The sequence below is a fragment of the Rhinolophus sinicus genome, chromosome 12, assembly GCF_057876585.1.
Source record: "Rhinolophus sinicus isolate RSI-liver-muscle chromosome 12, RSI-T2T, whole genome shotgun sequence".
NCBI lineage: Eukaryota > Metazoa > Chordata > Mammalia > Chiroptera > Rhinolophidae > Rhinolophus > Rhinolophus sinicus.
In genome coordinates this window covers 17,124,950-17,143,356 of record NC_142512.1, presented here as the reverse complement: position 1 = coordinate 17,143,356, position 18,407 = coordinate 17,124,950, and the positions used below count along the sequence as shown (strand labels likewise).

General features: G+C 41.9%; 1 protein-coding gene across 1 annotated transcript; it reads right to left on the bottom strand.

The window, feature by feature from the left end:
• Positions 1-602: 602 nt before the first annotated feature.
• LOC109439057 (leucine-rich repeat-containing protein 37A3-like) lies at positions 603-17,603 on the bottom strand. Its single transcript, XM_088788982.1, has 6 exons — positions 17,017-17,603; positions 14,773-16,196; positions 12,329-12,400; positions 6,060-6,131; positions 3,364-3,435; positions 603-2,698 (listed from the first exon to the last, which is right to left on the bottom strand). The coding sequence occupies exons 1-6, from the start codon at positions 17,377-17,379 to the stop codon at positions 2,614-2,616; spliced, it is 2,088 nt and encodes a 695-aa protein (XP_088645108.1). The 5' UTR covers positions 17,380-17,603; the 3' UTR covers positions 603-2,613.
• Between the last annotated feature and the right edge of the window lie 804 nt (positions 17,604-18,407).

Genomic DNA, 18,407 nt, shown 5'->3' with positions numbered 1-18,407 from the left:
TATGTTTCATGTCTTCTTTGCTCCTCTATTCCTCAATTGCTTTCTTTTGCATTAATCGAATATTTTCTAATGTAGTATTTAAATTGCTTTAATGATATTCTTACTATATTTTTTTGCAATATTTCCTTAATTATTTTATGGTTTAGCTTAATACATGTATCTTAATTTAGGATCAGTTTCAGATTTATACTAACTTTAATGCCAGTGAAATATAGAAATATTACTCCCTTTATAGCTGTATTCCTCCGCCCCCCCTTTATGTGGCATTATGGTTATACATATTGCATCTATGAATGCTACAACCCAACAACAGGTTGTTATAATTATTCTTTTACATAATTTTATGACTTAAGAAAGCTGAGAGAAAAAAGGAGAGCAACTGTTTATTTATAGCTTTTGTTACATCACTCTTTTATTGATAATGTCTGGTTCTATTCATTTGTTCCTATGGATTTGAGTTACCATCTGGAGTCATTTCCTCAGCCCAATACAGCTTTGCTCCCACCCATCTCCTTTTCCTGTTATTGGCAAATATATTACACTTCTATATGTAATAGATCCAATAATACATTATTACATATTGTTTTATGCAATTGGTTTTTCAAATCAGTTAAGAAAGGAGAAAAATATTTGTTTATATTGTCTTTTATAATTATATAATTACCTATACCAGTGCTTTTTGTCTTTTCATATGGGTTCAGATGACTCTCTGGGGCTCACTTGCTGTCAGCTGTTAATTTTATTGGAGTCCCCTTGTAAGTGATGCATAATTTTTCTCTTGCTGCTTTCAAGATTCTCTCGACTTTCAGGTTTGTTTTCTGTTATGTATCTCTTTGTATTCATACGACTTGGACTTCATTGAGCTTCCTGGATATGTGGACTTTTTTTTCCTTTTACTAAATTTGGGAAGTTTTCAGCCACTATTTCTTTGAATATTTTTTCTCCCCCTTTCTCTCTTCCCCCTCCTTCTGGTACTCCCATTTCACATATACAGGTGTACTTTATGGTATCCCATATTTCTCTGAGGCTCTGTTTATTTTCCTTTATTCTTTTGTCTCTCTCTTCCTCAACTGTGTAATCTATATCAGTCTATCTTCAAGTACACTTATTCTCTCCTCTGCCAGGTCAAATCTGATGAACCCCTCAACGAAAAATGAAAATTTTCTTTTCAGCTACTGTATTTATCAACTCCAGAACTTACAATTGGTTCTTTTAAAATAAGTTCTATTTATTGATATTTTCTTTCTCTCACTGTTCTTACCAAATTTTAGTAGATTTTCTCAAATAAATGTTTCTTCATTTGTTGCATGTTTTTAGGACTACGTCCAGAGAGTTTAAACGGTTGGGGTTTTAAAAAAATAATTTTACCTATTATGCTAAGTGAAATAAGTCAGACAGAGAAAGACAAATACCATATGATCTCACTTATATGTGGAATCTAAAGAACAAAATAAGTGAACAAACAAAACAGAAACAGACCCATAGACACAGAGAACAACCTGATGGTTACTAGATGGGAAGGGGGTTGCGGGGGTGGGTAAAAAAGGTGAAGGGATTAAGAAGTACATATTGGTAGTTACAAAAGAGTCATGGAGTCATGGAGATGTAAAGTACAGTATGGGGAATATAGTCAATAATACTGTAAAAACTATGTATAGTGTTAGATGGGTACCAGACTTATCAGGGGGAGCACTTCATAAATTCTATAAATGTCTAATCATTACACTTGTACACCTGAAACTAATATCAAACAATACTGTATGTCAACTATAATTAAAAAAAATAGTCACAGGGATAGATTCACCTTGACTATAAAGTCCCTTTTAGACCATTGAACATACCCACTACGGTTTGCTTCTGTCACAGAGAAATCACAGACTTTTCCAGCTGAAAGGGAATGAAACCCACTGTTCTTACTGAGGAGTAGTCAGGATAGGAATTGGAATGAGGCTACAGTAGTGTATTTTCTTTAGGAGTATTTTTTCATACTACAGCTTAATAGAAATAGCATCTTTTTCCATAAATCAAAGGTTTCCATTGCCCACAGATAATTCACGTCAGAGGCATAAACTTTTCTGAAAAATAATGTTCTAGGTGATTGGGGAGAGAAGTGCCCTGGGGCAGGATTTTAGGAATTCTTTCTGTTTTCCCATTTCAAAGTCACTCATGGCTGAGGAAGCACCCACACCTCTCGCTCCCTGGAGAACTCTGCGCTGAACTAATCCTTCCAGCTCTTTGCTGCATACACTTTAGCAGTTAGGTGCGTTGCCCACGAGCGGGAATCAAAGGTACATTCAAAAGTGGGATTTCAAGGTGCTGCTCACATATGGGAGCTGCACCATTGGGACTCCCAGGCCAGTGCCACTTCGAGTGATACTGGCTTGGTGCCTTTCCTGCCCATGAGGAGACCAGTACCGGGGGAAGGGAGCGTGCCATCCGTGAGAAGGACAAGTCTCTTGGCCTCTTTGTACCTGTGTTTCCTCATGTGAAAAAGAATGAATGGATCTTAGGACACATTTTTCAGAGTTCGTACTGGGCTTATGCCCAGCTAACCAATCACTGTATGATGTTGTTACTCGTATTTTTTTTTCATGTATTCATCTTCTATTTCACTTATACCTTGTGTAAAAACTGCATTCCGTGCCAGGCCTGAAACGTTCCAAAGCTCAGTTCTGTGATTGAATTGCACCCAAGATTTCTACAAAAAACAAACAAACAAAAAAGACACAAGCAAAAGAAGGAGATAAAAGATATTCTTTCAGAATGTTTACCCTTTGGCAGTGATTCTAATTTATATATGATGAAACAAGCCCCAATACTCCCTCCATACACTAAAAAAATCTCCCTGTGGAAGATATTTGCTTATGATTTATACTTTCATGTTTATACATGTGGTGCATTAGATACAAAACAGTAAGTGCTCAGTAAATACACGTATTAAAGGATCGGTATTTCTCTAGAACGGGGTTACATAACTTCAGCACTAGTGACACTTGGGCTGGATAATTCTTTGTCATGGGGGGCTGTCCTGTGCATGGTAGAATGTTGAGGAGCAACTCTGGCCTGTGCCCACTTGTGCCAGTAGCACAACTGCAGTTCTGACACCCCAAAATGTCTTCAGATATTGCCAAACGTCACCTGGGTGCAAAAGCTCCCTGATTGAGAACCAGTGCTGTGGAACAATTCATTCTGATCTGTGAGATAATTCTCACACTAATCTTTGCTAGAGACAAAAGGCTTCGCTACATAATTTTAGTAGTTTTCCACTAACAAAATATTAATATTTCCAAAAAAATAACAATGAAGTTTGCAATTAACTTTTATAAAAACTCCAAATATAAGGAAGTTATTTTTATAACTTACATATACTGCAAAAAAGGTAGCGGTTCAAATGTACGTCTTTCAATAGATTCTATTCTATTGCAGGACAAATCTCTAGAAAAAGTAAAAGAAAAAATATTGCCTCAATTAGCTATCAGATATCTAATTAGTAGGAATAACTAGTAGAGGTTCAAATGATAATATTGAATAAGTAGCTTTTGTCTAAACTCTAAACCTTAGGAATTGTTATTTGAACCTTCCAGAGTCCCTAACTCTGCCCTCAACTGTTGAGAGTCTCACGTTCATGGTCTTCATAAATAAAACATACAACTATATAATCTTGATAGATTTTGAAGGTAATCTTTCCTGAGAGCAGAAGAATTGATTGGATGACCTTTTGTGGTCTCATCAAACTCTGGATTATTAGATCAAAGTTTTTATATGTAATTATCATTTCTAATATTAAAAGGAATAGCCTCATATCTACATACTTTTCTTGGTTTGGTCCTGTTTTTCCAGGCCAATTCAATATCAGAAGAAATAAAAGATACCCTTTCACATAACTTGCAAGGAAGTTACTCTTCTAATACATCACTTTGAACTAATGCAGAATTAATTCAACTTTCTAGCATAGGAGTAGAAATTCATTTTTGGTTTATATTGTCTTAATAGTCCATGAATTTATCTGCTTCAGTCGTACACTGTGGGACAGCAAACAACAACATGGTACTGGATTTTTATTTGAAAACACACAGTCCTGACTATAGTTGTCTCTTATTGCTATGGATTCCAGCTTAGCTCCTCACTTGTCACCTGGATGAGTATAACTGTCTTCTGACTGGTGTTTCTATCTCGTCTCTCCCTTTTTAACCCACCATGTACAGCATCACCAGATCAACTCTCTGGAAGTGGTTGTCTAATGCCAGCATCACCGGGGAACTTCCTGAAGATGCAAATTCTCAGCCCCGCCCTGGACTGACTGAGTTGGTCCTGTGGGGTGGAGCCAGAGTTTTAACAAGCCCGGGAAGTGACTGTGTTGCAGGCTGAAGTCTGTCCTAGGGCACTGCTGTGACAACGTGGTAGCCGGGCTTGTTATCCTTGGCTTGGCCTGTGAAGCCCCAGACTTGGCTCTAATCTCCTCTCCTGGCTTGTACTCCACAGGGTCTCAGGGTATTTTTCCTGTGTTTTGCCCTCTCCTACTCTCCCTCTGCAAGCTTATTCTTCCCAAGATGTCAGTCTGATGATTCCCAGTGGCCCTTCGAGGTCCCATTCAAACAGCATGCGCCAGTAACATCTTCCCTGATCCGACATGAAGTCTTTGCTCCCTCTTCTGTGCTCCAAAACCGATTTGCATCTCTCATTGCCCATATCTATTTCTCCTTTTTAATACTGTTAACTATTTTTGCATCCCATTTCCTCGGAGCATAAACTCCTTGAAAGTATGGACTAGGTCTTGCTCATCTGCATTGTCTGCCATGTTTAAAACTGACACATGAACATAATGCAAACTCAAATATTTACAAAATGAACAAATAGCTGGGGAGTGAGTAGAAGGAGGAAAAGGGCTGTTTTAACAGAAAAGTCGTTTTCTTACTTCATGGCTCCCTCTTCTGTGCCTCTGCAGCACTTTGTCTGCAATTTAGTGCTTGTGCACTATGGTTTGAGCTCAATGTTTATTTTCCCTGTGAGATCGTGAGATCCTAGAAGGGTGGGAACCCTGTCTTACCCGTCTTGCTGGCTACCATACTAGGTACAGTGCTTGGCATATTCTTTGTAGCTTTCTTATTGATTGGCATTTTAAGAATGAACGAGAATACTTCTGCTAACACAAAATAACTAGCTTACAAAGCATTTCACAGTAGAAGTAATGAACGACCTAATCGATTGAGCAGTTACCTCATTTTTTCCTTTAAAATGTGTTCCTAAGGTTTGGAGCCCAGATGGCAGGGGTACCCAAGAAGACCGATACAAAAGTGGTCGTCTGCCTAAGGTTTGGAAAGTTTCATAATACAAAGGACTGATTTTAGTGTTGTTTGGGGCTCTTTATACCTACTTTCCTGGAGCCTTGTACATTTGCAAGAAGAATCTATTTTCTAAGAGCATCATTAATTAGATTAATACAAATTAATGGCATATACAGCTCTGAATTCATGGACAAAGGATAAAAATTGAGCTTTTCTTGCCCTGTAGGTGACAATTTGAGGTTAACTTGAATTCCTCTCATTTTACTAAATCAACTTTTTAAAACCTCTTCTGTAAAGGCCCAACAGTAAATATTTTAGGCTTTGCAGGACACATGTAACCACATTTTCTTCTTTGTTTCTTTCTTTCCTTGCTTCTTTTACCGACCTTTTAAAAATGTAAAAATCATTCCAATCGTAGTTGCTGCATGAAACGGACCACAGGCCGTATTTGATCCATGGACCATAAACTAAATATAAATATAAGCAGATGGTATGTGAACACTTATATAACAAGGTGTATATTATTCAGACCTCATTACCACTGTCCTGTATAATGGAAGGGCTGTTCCTATCTACATCTTGTCTGTATAATTGAAAATTGAATATGCATAGGAGGTATTTCATGCAGGGATGGGCTGGAGCCCTATGCAGACTTGCAGAATTATGGAATTTTATTGCTGGAAGAAACCGTAGGGATTATCTTATTTGAAACCCTTATTTATTTTACTGCTAATATAACTAAAACTCATAAATAAATATAATAAATTAACTTACAAATACTGGAGGGATAGGAGGCCTTCAAATGAATCCTTACGTAATTCACTCAAATTATTTTCGCTGAGAATTCTGAAAAACGAAAAGGTTATTTCCGGATCAAAATGCAAAATAACTACAACTATTTCCTACACAGAACTCTATGTGGGGAAACCTGGGTAATGGTGCCACCGAATACCCTAATTCTTATTTAACTTAGGGCTGGTGAGCTGTGCTCTGTTTTCAGTCAAACCTTTCTCCTCATGTCTTCCTTTGTGTCCATCTCACTCCACCCCCCCCCCAACACCCTTATCCAGTGTTCCCAACAAATCGGATACTTTATGCCTACGTTCTAGATCACGAAGTCTCTGTTAGAACCCAACTCTGGGGGGCACCAACATTGGCAGAACTGCCATTTCCTCCTCTCTTTCCCCAAATCTTATGGAAATCTTATACAGAACTATATCAGGGCTGCAAGTAAAGTCATTCCATTTTATCCCCCTTTAAAAAAATTTTTTGAGAACTAAAATGTACATAAAATGCATGCAACATAAATGTTCACTTGAATGATTATAAAGCAAATACCTGTGTAACACCTTTCATGGCAAGACAGAGCACTGCCAGCGTCCCAGAAGCCCCAGCGCGCCTGTTTCTCTGACTCCCTAGAGGTCACCACTGTGCTGACTTTGATAAAAATACCCTTGCTTTTTTAATGTACTTTTACCTATTAAATGTCAGCCATAAACAACAGTTTAGTTGTGCCTCTTCTTGAACTTTACATAAATGGACTCCTATTAGATATATGACTTTCCATGTTGCTTCTTTCATTGAACAAGATTGTGTAAAGTCATTATATTGTTGCATGTGGCTGAGTGTGGAGAATTTCAGTGTCTTGTGTTGCATGTCCAGCTACACGTCGCTGCTGAATATTTGAAACAGGCTCGTGTGACTACTGAAGAGCGGAATATTTAACTTCATTAATTTGAGTTGATTTAAAATTTAAACTTAAAAACTGATAGTTAATGCAATTATTAGAAAACATGAAGTAGGGGGCCGGCCGGGTGGCTCAGGTGGTTAGAGCTCAGTGCTCCTAACTCCGAAGGCTGCCCGTTCGATTCCCACATGGGCCAGTGGGCTCTCAACCACAGGTTGCCGGTTCAACTCCTCGAGTCCTGCAAGGGATGGTGGGCTGCGCCCCCTGCAACTAAGATTGAACACGGCACCTTGAGCTGAGCTGCCGCTGAGCTCCCAGATGGCTCAGTTGGTTGGAGTGCGTCCTCTCAACCACAAGGTTCGAGTCCCGCAAGGGATGGTGGGCTGTGCCCCCTGCAACTAGAAACAGGAATTGGACCTGGAGATCAGCTGCGCCCTCCACAACTAAGATTGAAAGGACAACAACTTGACTTGGAAAAAAGGCCTGAAAGTACACACTGTTCCCCAATAAAGTCCTGTTCCCCTTCCCCAATAAAATCTTTAAAAAAAAAAAAAAAAAAGAAAAGAAAACATGAAGTATGCTGGCAACAAGTTGAGTATGTGATGTTACTTTTTCAACTGTAAATTTTATAAAATCTAAATACAGATTAAGTATTTCTGATATACATTTAGCCACCAAATTGAGACTTCAAAGACTTACTATGGAAAAAAGAATGTAGACTCTCTCATTAACCATTTTTACTGATTACATATAGAAATGACAATCCTTTAGATATTTTAAAGAATGTGAAAAATGCAAAATATCTTGCTAATAATATATTAGCAAAAAGGAAGGGACAGGAATGATCCACAGACAAACCTGACAGCTGGGTCGGACCAGGAATGTTAAGGCCTTTGCTTTACCTAGTCTCGCAGTAAAGACTAGAAACATGCTTGGGTCAGAGGGTGGGGGGACTCTGCAGCCGTTTCCTATAGCTCAATCACAAAAATGATGTGCTGAAATGATAATATTTTGGATATAAAGATTAAATCAAATATAGTAGCGTTTATTTCACTGTTTCATTTCACTTTTATTGTTTAAGTGGCTACCAGAAAATTTAAGATGACTTATGTGGCTTGCATTATGTTTCTAATGAATAGTATTCCATTGTGTGACTATACCGCTCTTTATTCATTCTACCATTGGTGGATACTAAGATTTTTCTAGTTTTTAGTTACTACACAGAGTGCTGCTTTGAACATTCTTGTACTTGTATCCTGATACAGATTTGCCTGAGTTTCTAAGATATAATAGGGCTACAAAATTGTTTTCCTAAGAAGTTATGCTATTTCAAGTTGGCAGATTGAAACATGCCAAGTCCTACCCCTCCGACCTCCACCAAAGTCCCGAACAATAATAGAAAAGATATCATTTAAAACTCACAACATACATGAATTAGCTCAAAGGCTGGGAGCAGCTCCACCAAAGCTCCCCCCACCAGCAATGTCCTGGGAGCAGCCCAAAGACTTCAGCCCCTTGGACCAGGCAGCAAATGGTATCTTCCTCCAGAGAGGAGCATCTGGTATTAGAAAGGGAGCAGGGTCCCAGGAGCCTGGAGGAAAAGTACTCACTCCCTGACTAGCCACCACAAGGCACCTCCACCTCTTATTCTAGGGGGATCCATGAGCAATGACAAGCCCTAGCAGTTCATTTCACCTCTCCCCTAGAGCCAGAAAACAGAAGCAGTAGCATCTCACTTACAAAGATGAATTGCACTGGGGAATGACCAAACAACGTGAGAAAGCCAACTCCATTAAGGACAAAAAACAAAAACAATCACAGGAGCTGATAGCCAATGAATCAGAGTTAACAGAGAAAGTGTGAGGACTTCAGAATAGCGTAATTAATATCCGCAGACAGATGTAAGCAGGTAACACATCTCCTGAAGAGAATCAACTCAAGCTTATGCAAATGAGGTGTTATCATTAATAATAATAAAAACACTCTGTATATGAATGGCAGAAATAACAGTTGAAGAGTAAGTGAGAAAACTCAGAGGTCCATCCAATGATTTCTCCATAATGAGAAAGGAAGGGACAGGAATGATTCACAGACAAACCTGACAGCTGGGTCAGCCCAGGAATGTCAAGGCCTTTGCTGTACCTAGTCTCACAGTAAAGACTAGAAACATGCTTGGGTGAGAGGGTGGGGGGCGTCTGCAGCCGCTTCCTATAGCTCATGAGCAGGAAAGCACATAGGCAGTGTCATCGAGAGAGGAGTGAGGGAGTAGGGAGCCAGTACAGAAGAAACTCTAGGCGATGTCAAAGGTAAGGAAGTGTCTCCTGCGGGGAGAATCCCCATCCTTGCAGCTAATATTAAGTTGTACAGCCTTCAGGAGCCTTGAGGAGCTGAGAACATGCTACGTGGCCTTGTGAAACTATAATATTTCTATCGTGTTCTGCATTTAAAACATTCGACTTTCCCCCTCACAGTGTCTGTTGGCCACGTATTTAAATGAATTCTATCTCATAACTTAATTATTGTCTCATAGCTTAATGCTTTACTCATAGCTTTTGACAAAATTTTACTGCCTGGAAACTGCAACTGAAATCAAGGAGAGTTCTCAGTTATAAGGTAGTTATATTGAACAGAATATACTTTCACACATTGAAAACAGATCATGAAAATGAAACTCAAAAACTTTAATTCCCACAAAGAACTCTGAGTCCTGAGAATGCATCAAAGACCCTGACCTCAATTTGAAATTGACAACATTAGAACGAACAGCCGTGAGGGTGTGAATATGTGTGAAGAAGGAAGGGTCCACAGGTGATGCTATGATTGATTGTGTTCTCACCTCTGTTAGGTAATGGTTTCATATTTCCATGAAAATGATCCGAGAAGAAAACACAAATCAATATGTCCAATGATGTTTATAGTAACCCTTTCCATAACTATAAAAAGTTGGAAAAAAGTCTACTTTCCCAATCACATAACAAAACCGTCTGTCTATAATATAGATGATATACAAAATGGTCATAGGAAATAATGACATATTGAAAAAAAACTAAGCCAAAATGAAAGTTGTCTATACTACTTACTACTTTTTTTTTTCAGAGCGATGTTTTTGTGATCTCTGTTAAAAAATTTTTTATTTTTTTTGTTACAGTTGACATTCATTATTGTTTTCTATTAGTTTCAAGCACACAGTGTAGTGGTTAGACATTCATATGATTCATGAAGTGATCCCCCAATAACTCTAGTACCCACCTGGCACTATACATTGTCATTAGAATATTAATGACTATATTCCCTGCACTGTACTTTACATCCCCATGGCTATTTTGTGACTGGCAATGTGTACTTCTTAATCCCTTCCCCCTTTTCACCCAGCCCCCAAAGCCACCTCCCATCTGGTAACCATCAGTTTGTTCTCTGCTTCTATGAGTCCATGTCTCTTTTTGTTTGTTTGTTTTGTTCTTTACATTCCACATATAAGTGAGATGATATGGTATTTGTCTCTCTCCGTCTGACTTAATTTCACTTATCATAATACTCTCTAGGTCTATCCATGTTGTCACAAATGGTAAGATTTCTTTTTTTTTTTTTTATGGCTGAATACTAATTACGTCTTTAAAAAAATATAAAGCTGCCGAGGACAATAAGCACAGAGAAGAGATGGGGCTGATCCTCAGGTGTTTATGACAACGTCTTCTCTGATTGGCTGATGCCCATGTCTGACTATTTGGTTAGGAGTTTGAATATCATGGTAAGACAGGAAGTAACTAACAAGCATGTATGTATTTTATATCAATTGAGTTTCTTTTTGTGAAGTTGTTTGGATGACTGGATAGTAAATTTTTGAAAATAATTAATTTAACCTAGAAGGAAAGTTTAGACTAAGAATGTCAGTCACCAAAAAATTCCCCCCAAAAGAACTTCAAATAAGCAACTAAATGGTATTAAATACATTGATCTGTAGAACTCCAAATATTCATTTTGCGTGAAGCACAAAATTTAAAACTACCAGGAATCAGAGTTGGGGGTTGGAGTGGAGGTGGCGGTGGGGGCGGCAGGGGAACTATGTATAGTTTTAAAGAAATACATACTCATAAGTTAAAAAAACGGCCTGGTTGTAGCGTTTTCTCCTTACCAATAAGACACCAGTCTAAAGGTGGTCATAATCCCTATTTTTAGATGACTAGTGCTATTGTCTTGTATTATTAATTCAGAAGTCATTTATGACTTGTCTACTGAAGTTGAACTAATGACATGACATAAACTCTCACAAAAAAGTGCCAGTAATTACTTTAAATATAAATTTTTTTCCCCAAAAAAACCTTACTTTTTCTACACATCATAAAAAAAGATAAACAACAGAAAAATGGATAAATGACAGGGCAAATTCCGAGAAGAAATAATGTTCAATAAACGTTATAATGTTCAATAAACAATGTAAAGATAATTAAATTCACAAGTGATCACAAAAATTCAAATCAGATGGGACCCCTTTTATTCACCCATGATCAGATCAGCGAAAAATGGAGAACAGCACTGGTGGCGGGTATGGGGAATGAATGCTGTCACGGCCTATTGACCTGAGTGTGAGTTGGCACAACTTCCTCAAGGGCAATTAAAAGTTTATGTCTAAATAGTCTTCACCCCAACAATTCCGTTTGTAAATATGTGTTCTACAGAGACACCTGCCCACGTTCACAAAGACGCATGTACAAGAATGTATGTTGCAGCAATACATGTAGCAAGAAAACTGGACATAATCTGAACATCATCAGTAGGGGAATTATTCAACTGTGATACATCCATACTATGGAATATTATGCAGGAGTTTAAATGAATGGGGTAACTCTCCAGGATGTACTGGGAAGGAAGATAACCTAACACACATCACGAAGTGAAAGAATCAAGTTGTAGGATATTACCATTTATGTAAAAAAGGATGAAAATCACACAACAAGCCTATTTTGCTGTCTATAAATATGCCTGTAAGTAAATGCATGAGAAAAGGTCAGGAAGGATATATACTAAGCTCAGAGTAGCAGGTACCTCTGGGATGGGGGCCGAGGGCACAAGGAGGATTGTCACTATGCCTGTTATTTCGTTTCTATATATTGAGAAGATAATCATGTATTATTTGTCATAATGGAAAATCAGCTTAGCTTAAATTGACTCTTATTTGAAAGAGGGCCTGCCAAATTTAATTTAAAAAATAAACATAGAGTTGCAATCAATAGAGATTCATTTGAAATATGGAGGGGGAAATATCTTATCTCGGAGTGATTGACTTCAAAATCCTGGACCCAGATTGATTTTACCAAGCAGTTAGTTTTGTTTCCATAGGTAGAGAGAACATACTCACAGTTTCTCAACCCAACGGTATGACTTCCATACACTTTCATCAATGTAAGAAATAGAGTTTCCTTGTAAATTTCTGTGAAGAAACACAGTTCATGTCCTTCAATAGGTAGCAAAAGAATGAACAGAATAAGTAAAAACAATCATGCAGGCTGGTAGGGAACATTCACATGCAGAAAATACCAACTGTCTAATTTCCACAGCTATCAGCTTCCCAGTTTGCACAATTAATAAAGACATAATTGTGGGGCCACTGGCCAAGCAATGAGGCATCTCCTCAGAGCATGAACTTCCTATCTTGGGTAGGCAATGCCCGTTAAAATGACTTTGAATGTCATTTTTCCAAGAGCTGTGCCTAACATGACTCCTTCTACAAATCAATGAGATTATAAACTATCCAACAGAAAACTGGCAAAAATATTAATAATGATTAACAAATAAACATGAAGAAACCTTATGCCAGGCCACACCAAAGTATGGCTCAGTGGCCTCTAGTGAAATCTCTCCAGGGGTTAGAAGATCCGGGCAATTTCAAGTGAGAGGGACTGATATGGAAAGATCTCAAAGACATATTGCATAGGAAATAGCACAAATCACTGAGCAAGGAGAAAAGTATTACCTCATGGGGGGGGGGGAGTGCAAAGGACAGAGATGGGAAGGAAGGACACACACCAAAATGACAACAGGAGTGGTAGGGAGGGTTGGACGGGATTTTCACATTTTATCCTAATATTTCTTTGACTTGAAAAAAAAAACACCAGTGAGAATGTAGCCATGAATTACACATGTTTAAAAGAAACTGTTAAAATCCTGAGGTTCGGTTTCAGCCACTAACTCTGTGGATGACTTGGAATCTTTACCTTTTGCTTTGTCCTCTTTCCGCAGGAGCAACTTACCTACCCAGTTTATATACACAATTTTCAGGAAGGTCACACAAAGTCAGACACCTGTCTGCCCCTCTGCCTAGTGGGCATTTCCACAACCAGAGGCCTCTGGTTGCTTTACACTCACCAATAAAAGATGCCTAGAACTGAACTCATCTCCCTCAAACTGGCTCTCCTTCCCAACTGCTGTATTTCCACCTCTTATCCCACCATCATTCTCCTCATCAGCCAGGACGGGAACTTTAACGGGTCATATTTGATTTTTATCTTTCCTACACACCCCATCCCCAACTCTAGCCAGTTCTTCCTTTACAGTGGTCTCAGGATTTTCTTTCTACTCCTGTCACAACCACTCTGATTCAGCAACTTTTCATGTTACTCCTAGATATTGCTAGAGCGTTCTCTTTGGTCTCCCTGAATCAAGCTTTTCTCTCCAGACCACTCTACATATGGAATCTAAAATAATCCTCTTAATCATTTGTCTCTCTTGCTTGAAAACTTTCAGTGGCTCTCCTTATCTCACAGGGGAACTCTCAAACCTGTGTAGCTGACAGGCAAGGTTTTCATAATCATATCTGTCATTGCTTCCTAACCCAATTCTTCACAGCCAGACCGTTGGTCTATTAAACCCTCATCATTCCTGCAGCCATGGCTTTGCCTAGACTGTACTCACCTTTTTCCCCTCTATTTACAAATCATAGCCATTCTTTAAGTCCCAGCGAAAGTTCTAGCTAATCCATGCAGCTTTCCCTGACCTCCACACCACAATGACTACAGATTTTGGTGACATACAGCACCTATGGTCTGTATCCCTTTTAGTACTTAATTATCCATCACCTCCCTTGTTATGTGTATTCCCTTTCTTCCCACCTATCATTGTCAAGTCTAGAGAAAATGTCATACTTCTGAGGCTGTTACAGTCCTTAGCCCTGGGTTGGGCACAAAATGGGTGGTATACATAAAACATGAGTTCTGGGCGTAACTGAGGGATGGATCATAATAACAGTTAACACACACTCACACACACACACACACACACACACATATGGTAGGCACTGATATAAGTGCTTTACATGTATTCACCCAGGTGACCCTTACAACAATCCTATGACATGGTAACTATCATAACACCTATTCTACAGATGAGGAAACTGAGTCACAAAGCTATAAATGGCAAACCTGGGCTCAAACCCAGTCAGCCTGGCTCTAGGATCTCCACGCTTAAGCACTTTGTTGCATCATCACCAATGTGACCCGGGGAGGGCCAAGTTGCTCTAAATGGATGGAGCAAAAATGACAGGAGAGTAGAGTTTAAGGAATGAAATGATGGGGCTTAAAAAACGGATAAGGAAAAATAATAAAGTCAATTACTAGTGAAAGACTTGAGAAGAGGGGAACATTAGTAAGAAGGAGAAGGAACATAAGGAATAGTTTACAAGCCTAAAGTTAAAACAGAAAGTCAATCACGTGGGTTGGGGAGATGAGACAGGCCCAGGAAGACGCTGAGGGAAAGGCTGCATGTCAGGCAGGATGCAGAGAAGGAATGAGGAAAGGGAATTCTTACACGATGGTGAAGGTGCCGTTGTAGCTGTGGGACTCGAGCTCAGGCACTCTGCGCAGCCGCTGCTCTGGGCTGAGACCTGTGCACGACAGCGTCCCATCTTGGCAGGTACACAGCTTGCAGATGTCGATGTTTCTGGAAGCACTCTGCTCAGTTGTTGCAGGAAGTGTCTCAGATGACTCTGGTTGCTGAGTTACAGTAACACCCAGGTCCACAGGTTGAACTGTGACTTCAGTCGGGTTTGGATGCTGGCTCTGAACCTGCTCTGGATGTGGAGATGTCACCTCCAGGTGCCTAGGAGAAGGAGCTGTAGGCTTGGTCAGGGCTGCAGGAGACTTAGCCTCCGTGGTAGGCTCCGCAGTTACGATAAGGCCCAGGTCCGAAGGGGGAACTGTGACGCTGGGTGACAGTGGATGTTGAGCTTGATCCTGACCTTGAGTCGGAACTGTCACCTCCTGATACAATGGAGGTTGTACTTCAACCTTCTTAGGTGGCTCTGGAGACTGTCGTGGGGCCTCAGAAGGCTGAGCCTGGACCCCTTGTTGTGTCAGAGAAGGTTCTGCCTCCTTAAGGGGCTCTGGAGGTAGAGCTGGGGAACCCTGCTGGCCTGGAGATGATTTTGTCTTCTCAGGGGCCTGTGAAGCGGCCTCCTGCTGGCTAGGAGTTTTGGTCTCTTCAGTGGGCTCAGGAGTTATGGAAAGCCCCAGATCCATAGATCTCATGGTGACAGGAGATGTTATTGGATGATGAGCTTCACCCAGACCTAGAGGGGAGAATGTCACCTCAGGATGCACTGAAGGTTGATCTAGGACACCCGGGGAGGATTCTGGAGGCTGCGCTGGAGTTGAAACTCTCAGTTCATCATGCTCTGGAGGTTGAGCTAGTTGTTCCTGCAGGGTTGCCGAAGGTTCTACCTCCCTTGGAAACTTAGCTGGGGTCTCCTGCTGGGTTGGAGAAGATTCTGCCTCATTAGGGGCCTCTGGAGGCTGAGCTGAGGTTTCCTCCTGGGTTAGAGATGGTTCAGCTCCAAAAGGCCCTGGAGGCTGAGGTGGGACCTCCTGCTGGACTGTGGAAGATTCAACATCCTTAGTAGGCTCTGGAGTTACGCTAAGTTCCACATCCAAAGATTTAAGTGTGACAATGGGCAAGTTTGACTTATAAGCTGGAAACAGTCCTGCAAGTCCAGAGACAACGTCTTTGCTTACTGGAATGGTAGGGAACTTGGGGGCTTGAGTTGGTGCCTCTTGCTGGACGAAAGAAGGTTCGACCTCTTCAGAGGGCTGTGCAGGCTGAGCTTGGGACTCCTGCTGGAATGAAGTAAGTTGAACCTCCTCCGGGGGCTCTATAGGCTGAGCCAGGGCCTCCGTCTGGAGTGGGGAAGCTTCATCCTCCTCAGGGCGCTCTGAGGGCTGAGCCAAGGCCTCCTGCTGGGTTGGAGAAATGTCAACCTCATTAGTGATTTCTGGAGTTACGGTAACCACCAGACTCCAATATGACAGCTGAGCTTCATTCTGACTTGGAGATGGAATATTTCCCTCATGCTGCACTGTTGAGCTACAGCCTCCTCTGGAGGCTTTGCTGGGGCCTCCTGAGGGGTTGGAGAGGGCTCCCCTTCCTCAGGGGTCTCTATAGGCTGAGCTGGTGCTTCCAACTGGACTGAAGGAGATTCAACCTCTTCAGGGGACTGTGTAGGCTGAGCTGTGGCCTCCTCAGGAGCTCAGGAGGTTTATCTGCCCCCACCGAAATCCTCAGGTAGCTCAGGAGGTTTATCTGCCCCCCCCCCCAGAAATCCACAGGTAGCTCAGGAGATTTATCTGCCCCTGCCCCCCAGAAATCCACAGGTAGCTCAAGAGGTTTATCTGCCCCCCCACCCCCACCCCTGCCCCATCCCCCGGAAATCCACAGGTAGCTTCTCCTCAGGATCAATGCCATCCATACTGGGATCTAAATAATCATCCTGCAGCTGCTCTAGAGTTGAGGTGTGTTTGCGGGTTGGCCTGAAGTTCCAACAACTCTGGCAAGCATGGCAGCTGAGCCAGATCTTGCTCCAGGTGTGGGGGTGACACAATAAGCTTTGCTGGCTTTGAACTGGCACTACCTAGAGGTGGAACAGGTATTTCAAATGTGTGGTGAGCCTGATCTAGACCTACAGTCTGAAATCTCAAGTGGAGGAGGCAGAGTCACGGCCTGATTCTGATCCCAGCTGAGCTTTGGAACCACCTCTGGGAGGCTGCGATGCTGGGTTACCTTGTCGTCAGGATCCTGAAGTCCAGCAGCGAACTGATCTGGCCCTGGGGGAAGCTCTCCAGCGGCATCCGGGAAAGGAACCAAAGGCTCAGTCAACTCCTGAGGGGAAGCCACCACCTGGGCTGCAGCGGAGGAACCCAGGAAATGAAAGCTCCCGGGGTCTGCAGGGGTGGTGAGCACATGGGGTGATTCGCGTGGAAGGTCAGAGGAGTGTAAAAACCAGGGCTCGGTTGGCCCTGGGGGATCGGAAGTCAGCCGGACAGGGTCCAGGGCCAACTCCAGAGGCTGAGCTGCGGTGACCAGCGGCCACAGCAGTTGCCACGTGAAGATGAGTGCTGGGACGCAAACACTTAGCCTGGACATGACGTGCGAACGTCAAAGGTCCGTGGGCACAGCGAGCGACCAAGGGCAGTGCGGCTCCAAGCAGGAGCCGGACCATTCTGACAGCCTGTGACCTGTGAGCCCTGAGCAACCCCGCGCCCCGCCCTCACCTGGAGTCCCACCCTCCATTGTCGCCTTTATTAGGCAGGGGCTGAGATGGGCTCTGCACAGGAGCGAGCCCTTTTCCCAAAATCACCAGGGTTGGGGCGTTCCTTTCACAGGCAACAACTACCTCCCACTGGGGTCCCCTCCCCCTCAGAGGAGGCAGGATTTAAGCTGCACACCTGGGTGTCCACGGACTCCAGCAGCCCAGGGGTGGGGGATGGGGCGGTGAAAGGACGTGGGGGTTGGGGGGCTGGGGCAGAACTTCCCCAGGAAGCCACAGGGCCTGGCATCCCAGGAAATTCAGAAGTTTTAGTCCACTTCGGGCAACCTGAACTCTTCCTCCTCAAAGCTGAAATCGGAGAGGCATTCTTCCTCCCCTTCGCCATAGTGCTTCCAGGAAAAGTAGCTGGAAAAGTAGCTGACCTACAAAAAGAACGCAAGTTAAGGTGGTAGGAGGGAAACACCTTACAGTTAGTTCTAACATGTCGCCATTTCCTGTAAATTCTCAGCATCCATGTCTGATTAGTAATTCACTACTCTGTTAGAATGGGGCTACTACTGAGTCAGTGATGACTCCACAGTTTCTGTAACAGGACTTTCCGACGGTGAGCAATTAATTCAGTCCCTGAGAAACAGGGACTGAAACCAAGTGAGTAGCCCTTTTGGAAGGCATGGAAAACGTCCACCATGCCACCGTGCCTCATCACAGCCATTAACTAGAAAGCAGCAGTGCCACTTTTCAGAGGTCTACCCCATGTGCACACGTGGAGAAGACCCTTAGGATCTACAAGCCAGCACATCACGTAATTTTCTTGAGATAGTGTAACTAGCACCCAGTTTGCTTACAGCCCTTTTTAATTGTCTGGCACAACTTCTCACATGGAAACTCCAAGAGAGAAGCTTCA